This window comes from Ornithodoros turicata, chromosome 1 (genome assembly GCF_037126465.1).
Source record: "Ornithodoros turicata isolate Travis chromosome 1, ASM3712646v1, whole genome shotgun sequence".
In the NCBI taxonomy this organism is placed as follows: domain Eukaryota; kingdom Metazoa; phylum Arthropoda; class Arachnida; order Ixodida; family Argasidae; genus Ornithodoros; species Ornithodoros turicata.
The window spans coordinates 5,506,781-5,528,435 of NC_088201.1; the positions used below are offsets into that span (position 1 = coordinate 5,506,781).

Sequence of the window (21,655 nt, forward strand, 5' to 3'; positions counted from 1 at the left end):
CACGTGGTGCCAACACGTAAACAACACGTGGTGCCATACAAAAAACAAAAAAAAACAGGAAGCAAAAAAAAAAAACTAAAAACAAATCAATTTGTTATCAATTTCTAACCTTTTCATCCTTTCGTTACGCCTCTTCAAGCTCCCGTCGAAAGAAAGAAATCAGCAAAGAAACTGTCTAATTTCAGGAGAAGCCTTTGCGAAAAATGAAAATGTAAAACACTTTCCTGTGCCTTGTTGTATTTCCACACAGCACCACCATAGCCCCACTTGCCTCTTGTAGCCACTACCCCTGTTTGGTTACGTGTTGGTCAATTTTTAAAATTTTTATCCCACATACGAAGCTCTCTTTCCCCTTCTCGGCCTCTAACGAGCCGCCCTTCACCTTCCATCAAAAAAGGAACTGCCACTGGTGGCGCCCTCGATGAGTGACACTCAAAAGCACTCATTGACTTCCCTTCTCTGTTGTGTGGTTCCGCCCCGTTTAAATCGATTGGAACGTCGTTCACTTTCCAACGTCGAGATGGCGCAGCGGGCGGTTCTGTTCCCTTCCCTAGGGATCTTGGGCGTGGTCCCCTTTTTATCGGTGATGGGGATGCGGCGTTTCCCGCAGCCGCGCCGCATGCACCTGGACTCGTGTAAGAAAAAGTAACGTGGTATGTCCTTCTCGAGTGGCGCGTCACCACTCCTTTTATTGGAAACAGTGGAAGCAGGGCCCATTACGCAAATGGCGCATCTCAGGTTACGGCGTTAATCCGCCGAGGGGCGTAATCCGGGCCCCCGGGGACCGGCCCCGCGATCGGGAATAAATAATGGGGGAGAGATTACGGTAATTGGGCCTGGTAGCCGGGGACTGCCAAATCCCAGAGTAATTTCTGGTGGGGGCCCCGAGGGGGTGCCGCGGGGGGCTTTTAGTCCTCCATTAAACGCGTCTAATGGAGGCCCCATTTTTATCAATTTGGCCCTTGTTTACTGGGCGTCCCCCGGGCACCCATTAGCACCGCCGATCGGGCCCGCTCATTAACGGGTGCCCCTAATTAAAAGTGGCCCCCGCCAGATGGCCCGATCGATGGGCCGACCGCTCTAGACGAGTAAAGGGGCACGAGGACCCGCGCCGGGACAGTAGAAGGCCAATGAGCCCGTCGCTTGATCGGAGCCCGAAGAGGGCTCGCCGGCCGGGTACAGCAGTGGAACGCGGACCAGTCGCTGGTGCGCTAGGTTGGCAGCCTCTAACTCGGCGGCCAGTTGGCGCTTCCATTTGTTCCGCCGGTTCTGGAACCAGATCTTCACCTGGGTCTCTGTGAGCCGCAGCGAGGCAGCCAGCCCCGCACGCTCCGAGCTGGACAAGTACCGCTTCACGTCGAACGTGGACTCCAGCTGGAACACCTGACTTCGCGTAAACACCGTGCGCGTCTTCTTCTTGCGCCGACCGCCGCCGCCTTTCTTCCGGTTGCCACCTTCGTCGTCGGATTCTGCGGGCCGGCCGCCAGCAGGAGAACTTGCACCGGGGCCTGGGCTAGGAGAGGCTCGGCAACAACTGTCGGCGCTCGAGGCCGGTTCGGGTCTCCCACTGCAGGGGCCTGGGGACACTGTCCAGAGGTTGCACACGTGTTAGTACGTCTCGCATCTTTATTATATACTAGACACGATCAATAATGGGTACCTTGAGGCTTGGGTTGTATTTCAGCCTCAGAACAGTTTCATCTTATTGTGGCTCATCCATCAAGGTTTCTCAGACATAAACAAGGTACATACAAAGGTATGCTGATAAGCATGCGGCTGGCTTGACACCATCAACACCGAAGCACACTTGTCATGTCCACTAGAAATGTACAAGGATAACATCTTTTATTTCCTACAAGTAGCAGATATTTTGCACGCAATTCTTTGGTGTACGGTTGATCATGAATCAGAGGTCACGATGGCTGGTCAGTGCCTTGTACCCTCATTAACGGGTATAGCTTCGGACACATGTACGATTTAGCCACCAAAGCTTCCTTCGTTTTTAGTTGTAGTTTACCTTTATAGAGGTGTTCCCAGAAAACGTGTAATTAAATTATAATAAATAGAATCACGCGGTCAACGGCATTTGTTCTTACTAGGTTTTTGCCACCTCCTGATGCGAATGTCATCTAACTCTCATGTATCGCCCCCTGGCGATGAAACTCCCCCTTCATCATCTCAAAATAAGGTTGTTGTTTTGTCGTCTAACTCAACTTTTAAAGTTTAAAGGAGGTAATAACTCCTATCTGCAGGTATTTAGTTGTGTAATAGGTGTAATATTGTTCTTCTACGCTTCTTAATTCTATTTACAATTTATTATTTAATACTTCTCCTTCATAACGTGTGCAGCGTTAATATAAAGACGCGCTCTTTTTCGGATACGGGCGAGTAGACGTACCGCCGTCCAGATACCTCTATCCATTGTTACGTCATTTGAAGACTTGTAGCACCCAATCAGACGCCAATGCGGAGGTACACATAACATTCTGCTCTACACTCTTAAAAATGAACTTCACCACATAGCACGCTCCTAGCCAGCCATTATCACGAATGACAACGTTCTCGTCCTTGATTTGTTGGAAACGAGAAGCGGAGCATATTTTGTACTCATAATGCCGTACATAAATGAATATATAATAGGCTCCGCCTCCCGTTATCAACAAGTCAGAAGCGAGAACGTTGTCATTGGGGTGATGGCATTGGATAGCAGCGTGCTACATGTGGTGAAGATACGGACCTATCGAGACTGGGAGGTACCCGGGTTCGAATCCCGGTGCCGGCTGTGCTGTCTGGGGTTTTTCCTGGGTTTTCCTCAGACGCTTTCAGACATATGTCGGCACAGTTCCCATAGAAGTCGGCCCAGGACGCACATTCCCCCAGGGCGTCAGTCGTGACGTTGCCCACATACGTGAGGCCGACAACGGCAAGCCCTATCACCACCACCACCACCGATACGGACCTATCAGATTCATCTACACAAAAGGTGTCACAGCCAACAAGTTAAAATCGCCGTTTGAAGCCGACACAGTCGGCAGGCTAGTTTGGTAGAGTTCATAGCCCCTTTAAGTTAAGCAAATGCGCTTGACCACTTTTTGCGCCGCGCCCTCGCTCTCAATCCGAGGAAAGCAGGTTGCTAAACCCAGCCCACACAGGGATAGTAGAAAAAAGTGAGAGTTCTTGAAATGGGGAGAGGGAAGGCATGATACCAGCGGAAACAGGAAGCGATAAGCCTGTCTTATCTGGTACCGAAGCAGGAAAATAAAAACATTCATTTGCGGCACGTTTCGGCTCACTTTTTCTACCGTCCCTGTGTGGGCTGGGTTTAGGTTAAAAAATGGTCAAGCGCTAGGCTGTGAGCGTTCTGAAACGCACGATGTTCGGCATTTTTTCCGATGGGATAGCTCCTCAATATTCGCGCTTCACATTGGTGGGGTAAAAAAGCGACCTTTACTTGGCAAATTTTTCGAGTTCAGTTCGTAAAAAGTGACATAATAAAACTTAAGTTAGATGGCATTCGCATCAGGAGGTGGCAAAAACCCAGTGAGAACAAATGCAGTTGACCACGTCACTCTAGGTGGCGCATTTTAAAAATTATAATTTAATGACACGTTTTCTGGGACACCCTGCATATGTATACTAAGGCTTCGTATTTGTAAATTGGATTTCGATTTGATTGTAAAAAAATGTTGCGACAGCAACTCTTTTCATTATCTTCTACGCGCTATTCTGTATGGCTTGGCTTGCTCATTAAAAGATCCGTTTCAATACAAGGAACGCAACCAAGTCTTAATTAATGAAGCTAATTGAATGCGAACTAAGTGCGCAGTTACTAAATTAAGCTGTTCATGATTCCTTCCAGTACCATCGAGATTTGACGGTTGAAGGTCTCTCGCGACGCGAAGTCTTCGTATCCTGTTTCGGTATATGCTCATCATGATCTGCGAACGCCTTCTGCGTTGTTATCGTTGTACTCGATCTACTTACTTCTTTTTGTTTATTAAGTTAAAATCATATTCTTCTCCGGCGTGTGCTACGGGTTGAGCAGCTCTCACAACACATCTGACAGTGGACACTATTATCAGAGGCTTCCAGAAATAAGCTTCGCGCATAATTAAGTATGGCCGCGGAAAATGAGGTCGTTACGGAAACCGAAACTTCTTCTTCGTGTCGTCTGCTATCTGCGGTAGGCAGCGCCGCCAGTGGCCGTGGCAAAGAGACCAAGAAGATGAGAAAATGGTCGTCATGGTCGTCAATGGAGTCATGTTAGGTGTAGCTGTCTATTTTAGGCATTTTCATTCGGTTAATATTGACGTCAACCTTTAAAATTAGTTTTGGATTCAGTGCGTGCCAATGAGTCTTATGTCGTCTGCTATGGTGTCATGCGCTTCGTACTCTTCGTTTGCGTGCGATAGGAGGAGTATACGTCAGATATAAAACGTTCAACGATATCCGATTCGGATTTCGGATGTGCTGAGTGCTGTGGTTCAAGTTACTCGTTAGATCCCCTCCATGTTGTGTTTCGTTCTCTTTAAAAAAAAAATAATAATTTTGCCTTTCTCAAATGAATTTCCTTGCCATTTTGATATGTACCCTCACACTCTCAGAAAAAAGGGTGCGAAAAGGTGGTAACTCCGATAGTTACCACCTAGGTCAACATAGCGTCTGATAAAGGGTGTAAAAGGGTGGTAAAAGCAATTATCATATATCCAAATAGTGCTACAAAAAAGGCGTGTGCCCCCCTCGCTCACCGAATCAGAAGTGGTAACCCTATCATTCATGGCAGAGAGTGAGGTAGCAGGTAGAACTTTGCAACCTTTTAGGCACAACATATGCGACAAATATTACCTCCTGAAAGGTACAACTGCTCTACCCACCCTTTTTTCTGAGAGTGCAAAGGAGCACAGCCGGTCGAACCTCCCAGTTTGTTGCGTGACTAGCTATCACTAGCGATTGAATGCTGTATTATACTCATTTTGCCACGCCGCTGCTGTAAACTGAAATAATTTTGCGAGGACATTCTCCCGTAAACGGCACACGATACGGATAAAGGAAGCGCGACATTTATCCGGGAACACTACGTATATTCCACTGAAGGCGCCAGTTTGACGACGTCAATTTCATTACGGTATTCACCCTCGAGGATTGCGACTCCGTGATCCTTCGCTTCCGCGACTCCCGGCAACGGATATCGCGAAGAATAATGCAACAATCGCATGGAATAAGGGAATTACTGTAATTATGGGCTGAGCCCCATGGAAGAAGATGCGGCATCCCTCCGGGAATCCCCTAATCCGTCTCCTCACGTATGCACCCCGGAGCGCCATGCTTCCGCAGGAAGATCTCCCTAATAGGGAGAAAATATGTTTTCTGCCTTCCTGCCGGTAGTGTTTCTACGCGTAATGCGTCTTATGCGATGTGTTTAACTTTCACGTTTCAAGGGAGGAAAGGGGTTTCGCAACGTTCGTTCTGTGGGACTGTCCGCATCCTCCGAGGAGAAGTTTAAAAATGTAACGGGCGTGTAATTTAAAAAGTAATTAATGGAGTCGCGACAATTAGAATTTTAATTAACCGAGACAGGAAATAAACAACTGAACAAAGGAACAGTACACTGTAAACTTTTTAACACCTTTAAAGGTGTGCGCTATGAACATTCAACCTGGTTGCGTAACATTGCATCTCCAGGGTGATATTTTACAAAATTTGGAAAGCATTACTAAAGATCAAGTGTCAGTGCAAATCTTGCTTTCATTATGTCTTGGATATCGTAGGTACGAGCTAATGCACATATGCATCGCTATCGATAATCGAGCACGCGCAAGTGTCTACAATACTGTTGAACAATGTTGAGATGTTGCAAGACTGAATTTTTGGAGGACAGACAACACTCGAGTAAAGAAAATTTGTGCGAAACCGTGCTCCATTATGGTGTTACGAAAATTACACCTAAAAAGGCGTGCGCCATGCACGCTATTACACCTTTAAAGGTGTGAAAAGATTTAGAGTGTACTTTACCTCAGCCTTTTCGCGAGCGATACTGCAAAAGAGGTCGCTCCGAAGCTTAATTTTTGTGCATCCCTGGGTTCGTCAGCCCCATGAATGTCATCCGCGACGTATGACATGCTGGAACAGCATTTAGAAAATCACTCCTCCTCGCACTCTTTTCCGTCTTACATTGTATGGCATCCATATGGTTATCGTGTCTCCTGTCTTTCCTACATACGTATCCCTATGGTATACCTGCTCATGCTTCTGTGAAACGCCTGGCAAATATAGAAACACTCCCGTACACAAGTTTATGTAAGAGTTAGTTGACACGTTAAATTACTCAACTGAATTATAAACTTATTAAGTAATTAATTCGTTACCTCATGATGTGCGAATGCGTTTTGCGTTGTTATCGTTGTACTCGATCTACTTACTTGTTTTTGTTTATTAAATTAAAGTCATATTCTCCTCCGGCGTCTGCTACGGGCAGGTTGAGCAGCTCTCGCAACGCGTCTGACAGCGGACACTATTATCAGAAGCTTCCAGAAATAAGCTTCGCACATAATTAAGTATGGCCGCGGAAAATGGGGTCGTTACGGAAACCGAAACCTCTTTTTTCGTGTCGTCTGCTATCTGCGGTAGGCAGCGCCGCCAGTGGCCGTGGCAAAGAGACCAAGAAGATGAGAAAATGGTCGCAGGATGCCGTTGAAATGCAAATATTGACAGAAATGAATTTTTGCTTCTTTTCGTTGGTTTCACGGAAGCAGACGAACTTTCAGACGGCTCACTTGGTGCCTTGCGCATGCGCGACGTTGTGCGCACTATAGTGAACAGCAAAAAGTAAATATATGACTCTGATTACACGGGGTCGCTCATGTTACACATCACTTTGTACTTTATTAATTGTATTTACTCACTTTGCCGCACTCTTAAAAATGAACTTCACCGCATAGCACGCTCCTAGCCAACCATAATCTCGAATGATATCGTGATCTGCCCTGATTTGTTGAAAACGGTAGGCGTACGCCTTTTTTGTGACAATTATGAACAGCATAAGTGTCACAAAAAAGGCGTACGCCTCCCGTTTTCAACAAATCGGGGAAGATAACGGTATCATTCGAGATTATGGTTGGCTAGGAGCGTGCTATGCGGTGAAGTTCATTTTTAAGAGTGCGCTTTATGGCAAATTTTTGTTTACCGCTTGCTTGCTCGCTGGGTACGAGACTGCAACCGGCAATTTTCCATGATCATCGACAGCTTCGATGATGTATCTGGAGTCCCCATCGAGTTGATGACCATCCCGTATAATCAAAGGTGACCGTGTAGCGGCGTCCGATTATCATTCAATTCGATGATCATCGCTTTCGATTACAGTTTAAAAACAGAGCTTCACCGCATAGCACGCTCCTAGCCAACCGTCATCCGGAATGACAACGTTCTCTCCCTTGATTTGATGAAAACGGGGGGCGTACGCCATTTTTGTGGCAATTATGACTGCATAATACCCCAAAAATGGCGTACGCCCCCTGTTCTCAGCAAATCAGGGGAGAGAACGATCTCGCTCGGGATGATGGTTGGCTAGGAGCGTGCGATGTGGTGAAGTTGTTTTTATAAGAGCGCACCGTGGAAACGGCCGTGTGCCAGGGATATTACATTTCGAGGCATGTGTAGAGGCTGCGCGGGTGTACACTCTTAAAAACGAGCTTCACCGCATAGCACGCTCCTAGCCAACCATCATCTCGAATGATATCGTTATCTGCCCTGATTTGTTGAAAACGGGAGGCGTACTCCTTTTTTGTGACACTTATGCTGTTCATAATTGTCACAACAAAGGCGTACGCCTCCCGTTTTCAACAAATCAGGGCAGATAACGATATCATTAGAGATGATGGTTGGCTAGGAGCGTGCTATGACGTGAAGTTCATTTTTAAGAGTGTAGGTGTACGCGCTCACTTCTAAGTACTTTTCAAACGTAACATGTCTGCTAAGTACACTGTAAACTGAAAAACACCCTTATGGGTGTAAATCGCTTGTCCTATAATTGACTCCTCTTTTTACACCGTACATGGTCTGGAACACCCTTTTTAGAGGGTGTATTCCCTGTAAATCACCCCTGGAAAGGGCGCTTTTCTTTGAAAATGCCCTCTTTTGCACCCTTTAAACACCCTTTTAGGAGGGTGTAAGATCGTTAAACACCCTCCAAAAAAGGTGTATAAAGGGTGCAAATGACGGCATTTTCAAGGAAAAGCACCCTTTCAAACGGATACACCCTCTAAAAAGGGTGTTCCAGACCATACGGTGTAAAAAGAGGAGTCAATTATAGGACAAGCGATTTACACTCATAAGGGTGTTTTTCAGTTTACAGTGTACCATCGAAAACCATTCTTTGCCTTTTTTCCGTCTCCACTCCCATCGTATCGCGGTGAAAACGTGGAAATCCCGGTTGTATCCTTCCCGCCGCTGAAATCTTTTCCATCTCAAATACGAAGGATTTCCCCCCCCCCCCACAATTTTCCCATCATGCATAGCCATATACGTCAACAGTGAAAACAGACGTATTTCAAGTACACTTCATCCAGTGCCGAGTCAATCTGGGCACCAGAAGTCATCGTATGGCATAATCCTCGCCGTTTGATCCGCTCAGTGGGGGGCCTCCGCGATGCTCTCCCGAGAGGATTACAGCGGACAGATATCCGCAGTTCTACTGCCACGTATAACCCGTCGTTGCTTCATCTTTCCATGCCTGAAAGGGTTCCCCATGATGAAATGGCGATGCAATATGAAACCTGTCGGAGAGCCGGACTCCCATCTGTATACTCGGAAGAAAAAGATAAAAACCCCGCGTGCCTCATCGGATGATTCTTGTGTTCGGATGGTTTCGAGGCCAAGTTAATCGATGCATGTATAGTCAGTTGGACTGATGTCACTGTCGGCAGTGAGGGGGAAAAAGGAGATACGAAATTCTAAAAACAGAACTTGACTCCATAGCACGCGGAAAGGTCAACCATATTGCACAGAGTGATACAGTCAACCCTCGATTTATGAACACCCTCGGTTCCCGGAAAAATCGTTCATAAATCGAGGGATTCATAAATCGAAAATTCCGTTAAGTCAGTACTATCGAGCTGACGAAACAGTATTTGCGAGTTGGGATTGTGTTTATAATGCAATATATATTGTCATTTTGCTTTCGACCATGCCTTCTGCTTTACACTTGGTCGTCCTTAATGCGTCCCCGGAAAACCCGTTTGTTGTTCGGATTTCGAGGGGTTAAAAACCGAGGGTGCAATTCCACGAAAAAAGTTCGTCCGTTCCGGCATCATTCGTAAGAACACGGAATAATTCATTTGAAGATTTTTGTTGACCTCGTAACGATCCGTTCATAAATTGAGGGCAAAAAACGCAGGGCAAGTCCTAGTTGGTTCCCAGAAATTTCATTCATTACTCGAATATCGAGGTTCATAAAACGAGGGAAAAACGCATGTAAAAATTTTGGTTTCTCGTGATCCTGTTCATAAAACGAGGGAATTCATAAATCGAAGGTTCATAAATCGAGGGTTGACTGTACTTGATTTGTGGAAAACGTACGCCTTTTCGTGACGGTTAACGAAACTGCGGAAATGTCATAAAAAGGCTTCCCGTTTTCAACAAATGAGGAGAGAAAAGAATATGTCATTCGAGATTATGGTTGGCTGCCTGCGTGCTATATGCGATCAAGTTCTGTCCTACACTGTTAAAACAGAACTTCACCACATAGCACGTTCCTAGCCAACCATCATACCGAATGATATCATTCTGTGTCATGATTTGTTCAAAACAGGGGGGAGGCGCCTATCTGGGACAAGATAATCTGTCCCAGATAGGCGCCTCCTCCCATTTTCAACAAATCAATGCACAGAATGATATCATTCGGTGTGATGGTTGGCTAGGAGCGTGCAATGTGGTGAAGTTCTGTTTTAACAGTGTAAGAGTAGCAGGATAAATTGAACGTTGCACAATAACTGGGGCTGATAACAATTGGATCAATACTCATTTAATAAGTGGTAGCTTTACGTCGCTTAACGTCGGGAACTATGTGGTGGGGTGCCGAGTTGTCTTTGCAGATTTCATCAGCTGTATGTATCCAGTGCGTGCTTCAGGGATTGTCCGGTGTATGCCACAAAACTATACAGTCAAACTCCTTTACAACGAAACTCAGGGGACAGCAAAAAAAAAAAAAAAACATTCGCAGTAAAGGTATTTTCGTTAAAAAGCATGTCCATTATTGGACCTATAGGCTCTAGCGGGACCGCAAAAAAATTTGCTGTAGTGGTATTTTCGTTAAAAAGGTGTTCGCTATAAAGGAGTTTGACTGTATAGGCTATGTGTCCGGTGACACGTGAAACTTTTTCCCCATAATCCCGGCTTCTGATTTGGAAGAATGGTCTAACCGTAACGTTTTTTTTTAAATTTATCATTCCGTGTTATCGCCGCGAAGCAACGGTGGCTATGAGCGTCGTATAGACAAATGGAGGGAGTACAACAGTGGAAGACAGGAAGGTTAGCACACGTCTCGGGCCGACTTCAGGGAGCCGACGTCTGTTTGGAAAGATCCAACGAAACCCTGAGACAGCACAAGGGGGGGATTCGATCCACCCACCTCCCAGTACTCAGTATGACCTATATACCGGGTGTTTCAGTTAAATCCCCGGGCTAAATAATTCGCGAACGGATGCACCAATCCACGAACTTTCTTTTTTACAAGTATCTGTCCGATACCACCTACAAGCTGCACACCGTGTGAATGAGTGGGAGGCGCTCATTATTAAAATAAAAATGCAAATGAGTTTCGTAAAAAAGCGTATCTTCTAAAGCAGGGCGCTGTCGGCATTAAAATGGGTACTACCCCTTTTGGGACCTTCAGTGGACACCTTTTAGAGAAAAATCTGCCACCGAAGCGGGTCATTTGTTGCAGTAATTAATTGGTTTCGGTTTACGTATTTTTGTCGCGGCTGGTCGCGGCGAAGCGCAAAAGGGCGTATTTCATTGGTGTAATTCATTGGTGTAATTCATTAATGTAAGGACGTAATTTATTGATGGATAAGGGTGTGAAAGAGCGTCCTTTTGCGCTGCGCCGCGACCAGCCGCGACAAAAATACGTAAACCGAAACCAATTAATTACTGCAACAAATGACCCGCTTCGGTGGCAGATTTTTCTCTAAAAGGTGTCCACTGAAGGTCCCAAAAGGGGTAGTACCCATTTTAATGCCGACGGCGCCCTGCTTTAGAAGTTAGCTTTTTTAACGAAACTCATTTGAATTTTTATATAAATAATGAGCGTCTCCCACTCATTCACACGGTGTGCAGCTTGTAGGTGGTATCGGACAGATACTTGTAAAAAAGAAAGTTATTCGATTGGTGCACCGGTTCGCGAATTATTTAGCCCGGGGACTTAACTGAAACACCCGGTATATAGGAGCCACAACCACGAACGGATCCAGTGGTAACTGTGACGTATTGGGACACAAAGTCCGAAATTACCCGAGGCTATCATGGAGGGAAGGTAGAAACCAAGCTGTGGCTACCGAAGCATTCGCTTTGCGTCACCTATCGGACGGACGCGAAAGCCAGTTTCCTCCTCCGCGATTATTTACTCACTATCCATTACCAGGAAGCCCCCCCCCCCCCCTTAAATGGCACCGTCGTCCCGCACTCTGCAACCACGCCCTCAATTAATCAATGCTTGCGCAATTCTCGCGTACTGTCAACTCTCCCGCTACTAAGGGAAAGTGACACGGCGGCCGCCAGAAGGGCTTTATTACTCGAAAGGGCGCCCAATGAGATAATGGGCACTTAGCACTTTTCCCCGCGAGGTTCCCTTCGGGAATTGGGTACAGGGAATGCAGCGGGTACACGGGTAATTTGCTTGGGACTCATCTTAACCCTTCCGCCGTCACTCCTATTGCCCGCTAGACGGTGTTTTATTGCTCCCATCCCGCGCGAGTTAGTCTCGAGAGAGAGCAAAAGCTGCCGTTAACGTCGCAAAAGTGCGAGCCTATCAAAAATGTCTCCTGCCTGTATATGCTATTTTCCCCTAGTGAGAGAGGGAGGAAGCATCACTTAGCAGACGACAGTATGCGGTTCCCTCTCATCCGAAACGTCGCTTCACGCGTCATGGCATCTTTTAGCAAACTATCAATAAGGTGTCAAAAAAAAAGCGACAGTCATCCATACCACTTTATTGAGCGGAAGGAGTGTGTGTGTGTGTGTGTTTTTTTTAACGCATATATCACCTACGATGAGAACATTCCCGAGTGTCGTTTTGTTTGTTTTTGAAGAACGGTCGTAAGGTTGACGGCAGACGTCATCCTACGCGACGCGTGCCGGATGAAATACGACCTTGTCCCGTCGCCGGATTGAATGCGCGCCAAGTTACGACCCGTGCGGACGGCGGGGATTAGGGCACCTTCCCGCTTATGTGTAGTTTGAGGTCTCTGTTCGACATAGGTACGGCGATAAATTGAGGCTGAAAAGGTGAGGGGATTCGTGAATTTGATATCCTTACAACTTTGGAAGGGCGTTACTTAAAGGTGGCTTCCCCACACGCTGGATCTTTATGCGGCGGAGCACCCTTTACAGGCGAGCGCGAGTCCAGCAAATGCTATATACTTCTTTTCTTTCGCCCGATAGCCCAGTTCGCGATGTCACTTACGATTTTATGGATCGTCTTGGCTTTTGTTTTCGTAACGGAAATCCAGCTTTTCGCAGCCTAGCGAACAATACGTCATGAGCCGTGTCGTCAGCCGTGGTTGGATTCGTAGATTTCATGCCGTAGTCATTTACGTCGGCCGTTTGTATAGTGGCCCGATGTTTGTACCTACGGCGCCTTAATCAACTGGCACAATTAACTTTGTGTGTACAGAAAACCTGGTTGCCGGTAACGATTAAATATTGAACAACGCGGTTTTTCCACCCGCTGCACCCCGTAATTGAAGTCTTTTATTGAAGCCACAGCACGTGGCTAGTCTATATACACAAGCCGCCTTAGAAGCCGCCGAACGAACCCCCCCCCTACCGTGGCGCCGCCACTCGACAGACGCTTTGAAAACACGGTGCAGCCCATCAAACGATGGCCATCATTATGTCTCCCCTGAACGTTGGAGCAAAATTTCAATCCCAAGTAAAGCGACCTTCCCTTTTGACTTCCCTCCCCCGTTTTCACCCCTTCGCATGCACTCTATCATAGAGCTCTTAAAATCGCGCACATGTTAGCTAAAAGCACCCCACTCCATTGTGCGAGCCCCTCCGCGTCATTGTTCGCCTCCATTCGACGTGGAATTAGAAAGCTGATAATCGGCTACAATATGTAATGTACGACTATGCGGGAAAAGATGAGGGATGAATTAGCGTGACGCGCCATGAATGCATACCTGGTGGGGCGTGCTGTGTTTGCAGTCTCTGCCGCACGATGTCTCTGATTGCGCAAAGTGCGTGCGTACTTTTCGTTTTTATTTTGCGGTTTAATATTCTTCTCTCTTTTTATTATAAGGGTTACGATGTTTATCTTGGGCGTCTCTCTCAATGCATGTACTGAAAGAGGGGGGGGGGAGAGAGTAAAGCGTTCTTTAATGATGTCTTTCAACTGTGGTCGCTGAAGGCTAATTCTCGATTTTTGTAATGTCGATCGATGTCTTGCTTTAGAACCATATCCGGACATACAATGAAAGGAAAGATGAGTGTCGCGTGATTTTTCGGGTTAATCGGAGTCGACGCGCGAAGTACTTCGGGGCAGCAGTGTGGAATACTTCAACACCAACCTACACTCTTAAAAATGAACTTCACCGCATAGCACGCTGCTAGCCAGCCATCATCTCGAATGATATCGTTATCTGCCCTGATTTGTTGAAAATTGGGGGCGTACGCCTTTTTGTGACACTTATGCTGTTCATAATTGTCACAAAAGAGGCGTACGCCCCCAGTTTTCAACAAATCAGGGCAGATAACGATATCATTCGAGATGATGGTTGGCTAGGAGCGTGCTATGCGGTGAAGTTCATTTTTAAGAGTGTAGGTGGTGGTGTTTTACAAAGCCGAGACGGTGGGTGCCACTATCGTGGTCTGTGAAAAACCAGCAAGTTTCCTTCCCAAAGTGTCCGCAAACGACATCTACACATGGCCAGCAGACGGGCGCGACTCTAAGCTCGCAACTATATATGACACTCCCCCTTAGACATAAAATTCGAATAAGCGCCTTGAGGGATCACGTGAGCACGCAAGCGCTTTGGGATAACAAAAAATAGCGTCGTCGCCACTGCGCGTGCCCAGGACCTAAACCGCGCTCTTTGAATTCTGGGTGCGCACGCTACTTTTCGAACACAGTGTAGGATCCCAAAGGTGACTTGCGCCGATTTCGCGACCCAGAGAATCCGCATGAACATGTCGTTTACGAATGGCGAAAACATTGACAATAAACAAATGATTTTGTTTTACTATACCATTTTGTTTTACTACTAAGGACACGATATCTTTACGAAAGGCGATGTTTTTTTTTCTCTCTCTTTTTTTTCCCGCAATCCTATGTTTTTAACCGTTGCGCTGCAAGTGACAAACGCAAACGCACACTCTTAAAAATGAACTTCACCGCATAGCACGCTCCTGGCCATCCATCATCTCGAATGATATCGTTATCTGCCCTGATTTGTTGAAAACGGGAGGCGTACGCCTTTTTTGGGACACTTATGCTGTTCATAATTGTCACAGAAAAGGCGTACGCCTCCCGTTTTCAACAAATCAGGGCAGATAACGATATCATTCGAGATGATGGATGGCCAGGAGCGTGCTATGCGGTGAAGTACATTTTTAAGAGTGCACCGCTCTGTTGTGAAAACCCTATTCTACAGTCTTAAAAATGAACTTCACCTCATAGCACGCTCCTAGCCAACCATTATCTTGAATGATATCGTTATCTGCCCTGATTTGTTGAAAACGGGGGGCGTACGCCATTTCTGTGACACTTATGCTGTTCATAATTGTCACAGAAAAGGCGTACGCCCCGTGTTTTCAACAAATCAGGGCAGATAACGATATCATTCGAGATAATGGTTGGCTAGGAGCGTGCTATGCGGTGAAGTTCATTTTTAAGAGTGTATATGCCGTGCCCAAGGACAGACCGCTGCGTCCGTTATAGCCCTTGCGTTTTGGGTCCCCCCCCCCCTATTCTCCTCGCAGCCATTCTCAAACTCTGCAATGGCAACCTTCCGTGCCACACCCGAAAGCAGCTGCCAAGTGGTGAAACTGTTCGCTCGCTGATGATGACGCCAATGATACGAGTGAAGTTTGCCACGGTAGAAATTGCTCTCTTCTCCCAAGGGTTGTGTTCACGTTCAAAAAGGTGTAGACGCAGATTGTTTTAGTTACGTCCCTACATAAAACAGCGCTGTCATCACATCCGTAAACACATTTCCCGGCCGGCATATTAGAAGAAAAAAAAAAAAAAAAGAACTCCGTCGTGGTTACATAATTGCGCGGGGGATGCTCATAAAAGGCTTTGTTTTGACCGGAAAGAGGCGCAAATATAGCGCAAATATAGCGTGTCTTTTATAAATGGAAGTTCCATTAAGTAGATGTTTGCGCGGAACCCCTTCCACCAGAATTCGATCTTCCGAAGGCCCGCCTTCCTCTTTGATGCCCGCCTCCCCGCTGCTTCGCGGATAACACCGAGCTCTCGGTCAGCGCTATCGCGCGAGAGGCCGGCTTTATGCACTTATGGTCGACGTATCGCCGTCAGCGATGTTCGACGGTAGACGGCATTGAGCAGACGTTGGTCCGTCATTTCGATTGACACCTCGATAAGCATTGATATTGTGCGGAGTCTGCCATTTTTGTTGAGCTTTTGAAATAAAAATACGGAGTAGCTTTACTCGTAAGGTTAGTCAGCCGGCCGACATATTGGGGATAATCTCGACGAAAATATCCGACCCAGGGCGCTGGAAGCAAAGTTTACCTGGTGTAAAGTATAGCCAAGCCGAGACTAGCGCAAAAAAAGGAAAAAATGCAAACATTAAAGGGAAAACTCTGCTACAAGAAGGCTCAGTAGACAAGCACGCTGCTCAACTGGTATGACTGATGTGGTATAATCGGAAATAGTAATCGTGCTAAATATGAGAGCTTTCGACGAGGTGAAAATACGTAGTACGCACAACAACAGCAACAACAATAAATGAAGGAGAAGTGATGATGACATGGGATGTTTGCACGCTTACATCAGTGTAAAGGCGAAGCCGAACTCTTCCCTCGTTTATCTAAAGACGCTCTGTTGCACGAACTTTCGCACGTGCCATCTACACGTGGCGAATTCCATTGACAGAAGTTTTGGGGAAAATTCGAAGGGAGGAGAGATTTCCACTCGCCAATTTACGTGAGTTTGCATGGGGGCAAAATGAGCGGAACGCGACCGAAAAGTCACGGCGGTATTGTTGGACAGCTTTTTCCAGGTATATGGGACGCCGCTAGCGCCAAAATTTGACGGCCAACCAAACGCCACAACATCTACTCTTTAAAAATATAGCTTCACCGCATAGCACGCTGTGCGCCAACAACAACAACAACAACAACAATTATAGTCTGACGATGAAGTAGGGAGTGTTGCGGGGGTGTGCGCCAACCATTGCCATGGCTGTTAGGATTATCGCTTTTGATTCGAAGAGAGAAGGGGGCGTACGCTTTTTTATGCCAATTATCGTGTATCCAGTTTGAGCCAATGTGGAGGTGGAGGTGGTAGACATAAAAAGGCGTATGCCCACTCTATCTTCGAATCAGAAGCGATAATCCTGTCAGTCGTGGCAATGGTTGGCGCGCAGCGTGCTATGCGGTGAAGCTATGTTTTGATAGTGCACTAGGTCGTGGTCTAGCCGTGACGTTGCCCACCTCTGTGAGGCCGCCAACGGCGAGCTCTTTCACTAGCACCACACCACCACACTCTTAAAAATGAACTTCACCGCATAGCACGGTCCTAGCCAACCATTATCTCGAATGATATCGTTATCTGCCCTGATGTGTTGAAAACACGGGGCGTACGCCTTTTCTGTGACAATTATGAACAGCATAAGTGTCACAGAAATGGCGTACGCCTCCCGTTTTCAAAAAATCAGGGCAGGTAACGACATGATTCAAGATGATGGTTGGCCAGGAGCGTGCACTCTTAAAAATAAACTTCACCGCGTAGCACGCTCCTAGCCAACTATCATCTCGAATGATATCGTTACCTGACTTGATTTGTTGAAAACGGGAGGCGTACGCCTTTTTTGTGACACTTATGCTGTTCATAATTGTCACAAAAAAGGCGTACGCCTCCCGTTTTGAACGAATCAGGGCAGATAACGATTATCATTCAAGGTTATGGTTGGCTAGGAACGAGCTATGCGGTGAAGTTAATTTTTAAGAGTGTTTTGGATGGCATTCCTTTGGGGACGCCAACCGGTACACGACATCGCCGAGAGTGAGTGTAAGCACTTGACTCCGTCGTGGGGCACAGTATCTTCTCTCAGTGGAATTCGCCACAACAGCTCGTCCCTTTAAGGTGGCATTTACGCACTGAAGCGACGTCTTCCCACAAACTGTTGGGTGCTTTTTACCCCGCCGGGTCGAGCACTATAATCACTGGCCATTATTGCGAGACCCAGAACTGATGGAGTCTCGTGTTTCAAGCCTGCCACAAGAAACGGCGCTGATTTTTCGCTGCCACGCACCGCGTCTGATGAGCCGTACGAAGCGCGGGTCCGCGCATATTAAAATTTCCCGTCGAAAACGAAGACTTTTTTTTATTTATTTTTTAATGTGTCTGACACTTTTTTTTCGCAACTCGTTCAAGACTAGGTGACGGCAGATATAATGCGCACGCAAAAAGGGTGGAATGAAAAAAAAAAAAAAAAAAGAAACAGAAGAAGAAGAAGACGAGAAGAAGACACTGATTGTTTCTTATTATTTTTCTTGCCTTTGCCTGGCGAAAGAAAGCGTGATGAGTTGTAACGGGTCTTCGGGCGGCGAAGGTGGCAAAACTTCGGATTGCAATTATGTCGTAATTACAATATAGTTAAATCTCAGTATAAAAATGCGCTGACCTTGTCGGGGCAAAAGCCCGACTCGATGTCTGCCCCCCTCGAACTGATTTCTTTTTATAATTTTTTAAATAAAATTTATAAATAAATTTTAGGATCTAGGAGACAAAAACGTCATTTTTATCCCAAATTATAGTGACGCAAAGTAACGACCGAACTTGTAAAAAAGGCATTTAACCCGAAAAGATGAGAGCCTACACTGTAAACTTTTTCACACCTTTAAAGGTGTGCGCTATGAACATTCAACCTGGTTGCGTAACATTGCATCTCCAGGGTGATATTTTACAAAATTTGGAAAGCATTACTAAAGATCAAGTGTCAGTGCAAATCTTGCTTTCATTATGTCTTGGATATCGTAGGTACGAGCTAATGCATATATGCATCGCTATCGATAATCGAGCACGCGCAAGTGTTTACAATACTGTTGAACAATGTTGAGATGTTGCCAGGCTGAATTTTTGGAGGACAGACAACACTCGAGTAAAGAAAATTTGTGCGAAACCGTGCTCCATTATGGTGTTACGAAAATTACACCTAAAAAGGCGTGCGCCATACACGCTATTACACCTTTAAAGGCGTGAAAAGATTTAGAGTGTAAAATGCGCGACTTATGAGACGAAACACGAAAAATTGGCCAAGACGACTATGACATATACTATACTTACAGCAAAAGACGGCTGAGGATCCTGTCGTGACGTCATCACCAGGATGACAGCCACGGGGATCGAATGTAAAGTGGCCAACACAATCAAACAACCGTGCCATACACGCTAAAAAGTATGCACATTTCTTTCGAGCGATATCTCTTTTTCTTTTTTTTCTTAAAAAAAATCACCCATTCAGGTTGGTCTTCTTTTACCGTCCCATCAAGAAAATTGCGCACATCATCGCGAGCAATACGGGATCCCCAACAGTGTATCCTTTATTACATGCTCGTGTATGCAACGGCTTTTAAAACGCGGCAAGGTTGAAACGGCGTGCTCTGAAAAGAAGGGAGAGCCGAGAATCCTCGCGGGCGTCGTCTTTCGGTCCCGAATAAAGACTGGTATTGAACCCCAAATGGACCCCCCCCCCCCCTGTTCATAAAGCCTCTCTACCAATAAAGCTCCCAGGGGGGTGGGTGAGGAAAGCCATCGGATTCAAGTAAAGTCCGACATTTTGACTCCCTCTCTTTATTTTTTTTCTTTTTGCTCCGTTTGACTTGTTTCCGTCTTTGACCCAGAGTGGTTTAATGGAGGGTCGGAAAAACCGCCTGTCTAAATGGAAGCAATGGCTAAATGAAGATGCGGCCAATCCTTTTAGCGAGAGCGCCATTTTTTTTAGGGCGGGACCCAATTTAAAGGCACTCTCGGCAGCTGGCATATATAGGATTGCGATAATAGTATTGTGATGAATCTGTCTCTCAGAGGCACGACGCTCAGTCCTATACGCGTCGCCGGTGCTGGTTGACGTCACGAGTAATGACGTCCGACGGCTTTACTAGCCTGGATAATTCTGGCTTGTCTCGTCCCAACTGTAGTATATTTTACTTCCCTGTAGCTCCCTCGTGTGTGAAAAATGTTCGAGAGAATGAACGGAAGGTACGTCCGTTCCCGTGCTTGCGACGCCGTACTTGACGCGTATACTATGATGCCACACCGACAAGAACACCACAAATGTCCAGTTTCGAATCCGCACATTGGCTTTGCGTTACAGGATATGTAAAGTGAATGGTAAACCTGTAGAAACTGTTTGGATTTCTGAAAGCTTGTAACCTGGATGACTTGTAACAGATACGTAGTCCCGCTGTATATTGAGCATTTTTTCAGCAATCGAATTTCAAAGATTGCTGAGCAAAGGAAGCTAGCGGACTCCAGAAGCGCCCCAACACTGAGGCGACTCGCGCGCCATCTATGGAGAACAAAAGCAACTAGACGATACACCAGGCGAGATCGTGTGTTTCCCATGAGTGCAGTAAGCATTTCATTGCGAAGGTGCACGGTCTGTGCATTCCGGAACACAAGAATGCAAACGAGACATTCGTTTAAATCACGTGTATGCGAGGTTTTGCAAACAGCAGCGATACAGCGAGCAGACGACACGACACAGAGACGCGGAGAGAGAGATAGGCCAACAGGCGGCGCAGATCGCACAGTTTAAACCGAACTTCTCAAGAGTTGCTGTTGTTCTTAAAAAAAATAAAAAAATAAAATAAAGTCAAATGGTAAAATTAGTAACCTGTCTCAAATGCGTTACGTTGTACTTCTCAATATCACGTGATGTCTGTCCGCCAATCCGGGGCCGACTCCAATTTTGTTCTTTGCGAACGTTTAGGGTCGCCACCTTTCAGTTTCTAAAAGTGTTCAAAATTCATTAGTGCGATAAGCATGAAGAACTGAGAGGAGATGACTCGTGTGTGTGATCACACAACCAAGTTGTACATGTATGATGGTATTTGGAACATTGTCGTCATATTTCCCTTTAAAGTTCCTTTAACGACCTTCAGCAACACTAAGGCGGCTTCTGTAAGGAAGAAATATCGCTTTTCTGTTGGTATGCCAGCGAGAGATCGTAGCAGACGATGAGAATGCGCGACGAGACAATTATATTTGTTAATAGATGTTAACAGGACGATCTCCTCCAGCCTGTACACAATACCTTTCTGCTACGAGTGCTCACAGAGAGAAAAAAAAAATGTACCCTTATGTCAAACGGAACAAACGATGTCTAAAAGACGGTACTTGACAAAAAAAAAAAAAACATACTAAAAGCGCTGAAATACCCCAGTGCCCGGTAAAAACGCTTAAAACAAAAGGACAAAATGAAGGACACAACACAAGCACTGAACTTCAACCAAGTGACGGTTTCTTTTATTGATCCGGTTTAAATACCCCCTGTTTAAATACCCCTACACCCTGTCGGTGACAGACATCTCCCGACAGGGTGTATATGTATTTAAATGATTTATGATCAATAAAAGAAATCGTCACTTGGTTGAAGTTCAATGCTTGTGTTGTGTCCTTCATTTTGTCCTTGTTTTAAGTGTTTTTACTCGGCACTGGGATATTTTATCGCTTTTACCTTTAATGAACACTATGAGGGCATGGAGACGTGTACACTATACGGAGACATTATGACAGAGTGTGAAATATACATAGTATGTACATAATGAGAAGCGTCGAAAAGGAAGGTAGGTCGTAAAAGAATGAGAAGAAGATGTGTAATGTACACGCACTATGTACACACTTAAACACGCTAAACATGTGCAGAGCATGTGTATACATGTATGATGCCAACCAAGAACAGAAATGACAAGACAACAAAGACCGCACACAGTAGAAGCAGGACAGGTGTGCATATATGTCTGGTGCACACAATCACACACACACACACAAAAAAAAAAAAAAACACGCAGGAGAGGCAGTACCTGCGGCCTAATAATCAGGAGGACTTTTGTCTACCAAGAGAACTTTAAACCACTGGGACATCGTTGCGATCTCGTATTTGACGCGCTATCCACAGGCCCTCCAAGGCAAAGACAAACAAGAACAACAACAACAACAGGCCAACCAAGATAAGATCCCATGAGCCATGAT

The 21,655-nt window shown here is 45.9% G+C and overlaps 1 protein-coding gene across 1 annotated transcript in view; it reads right to left on the reverse strand.

Annotated features, from left to right (window-relative positions):
• Positions 1-712: 712 nt before the first annotated feature.
• Positions 713-21,655, reverse strand: part of LOC135365710 (homeobox protein HMX1-like) — a 42,503-nt gene continuing 21,560 nt past the window's right edge. The window contains exon 2 of the mRNA XM_064601882.1: positions 713-1,586. Within this exon, the coding sequence (XP_064457952.1) occupies positions 1,081-1,586 (506 nt within the window). The 3' untranslated portion in view covers positions 713-1,080. The remainder of the gene's footprint in view (positions 1,587-21,655) is intronic.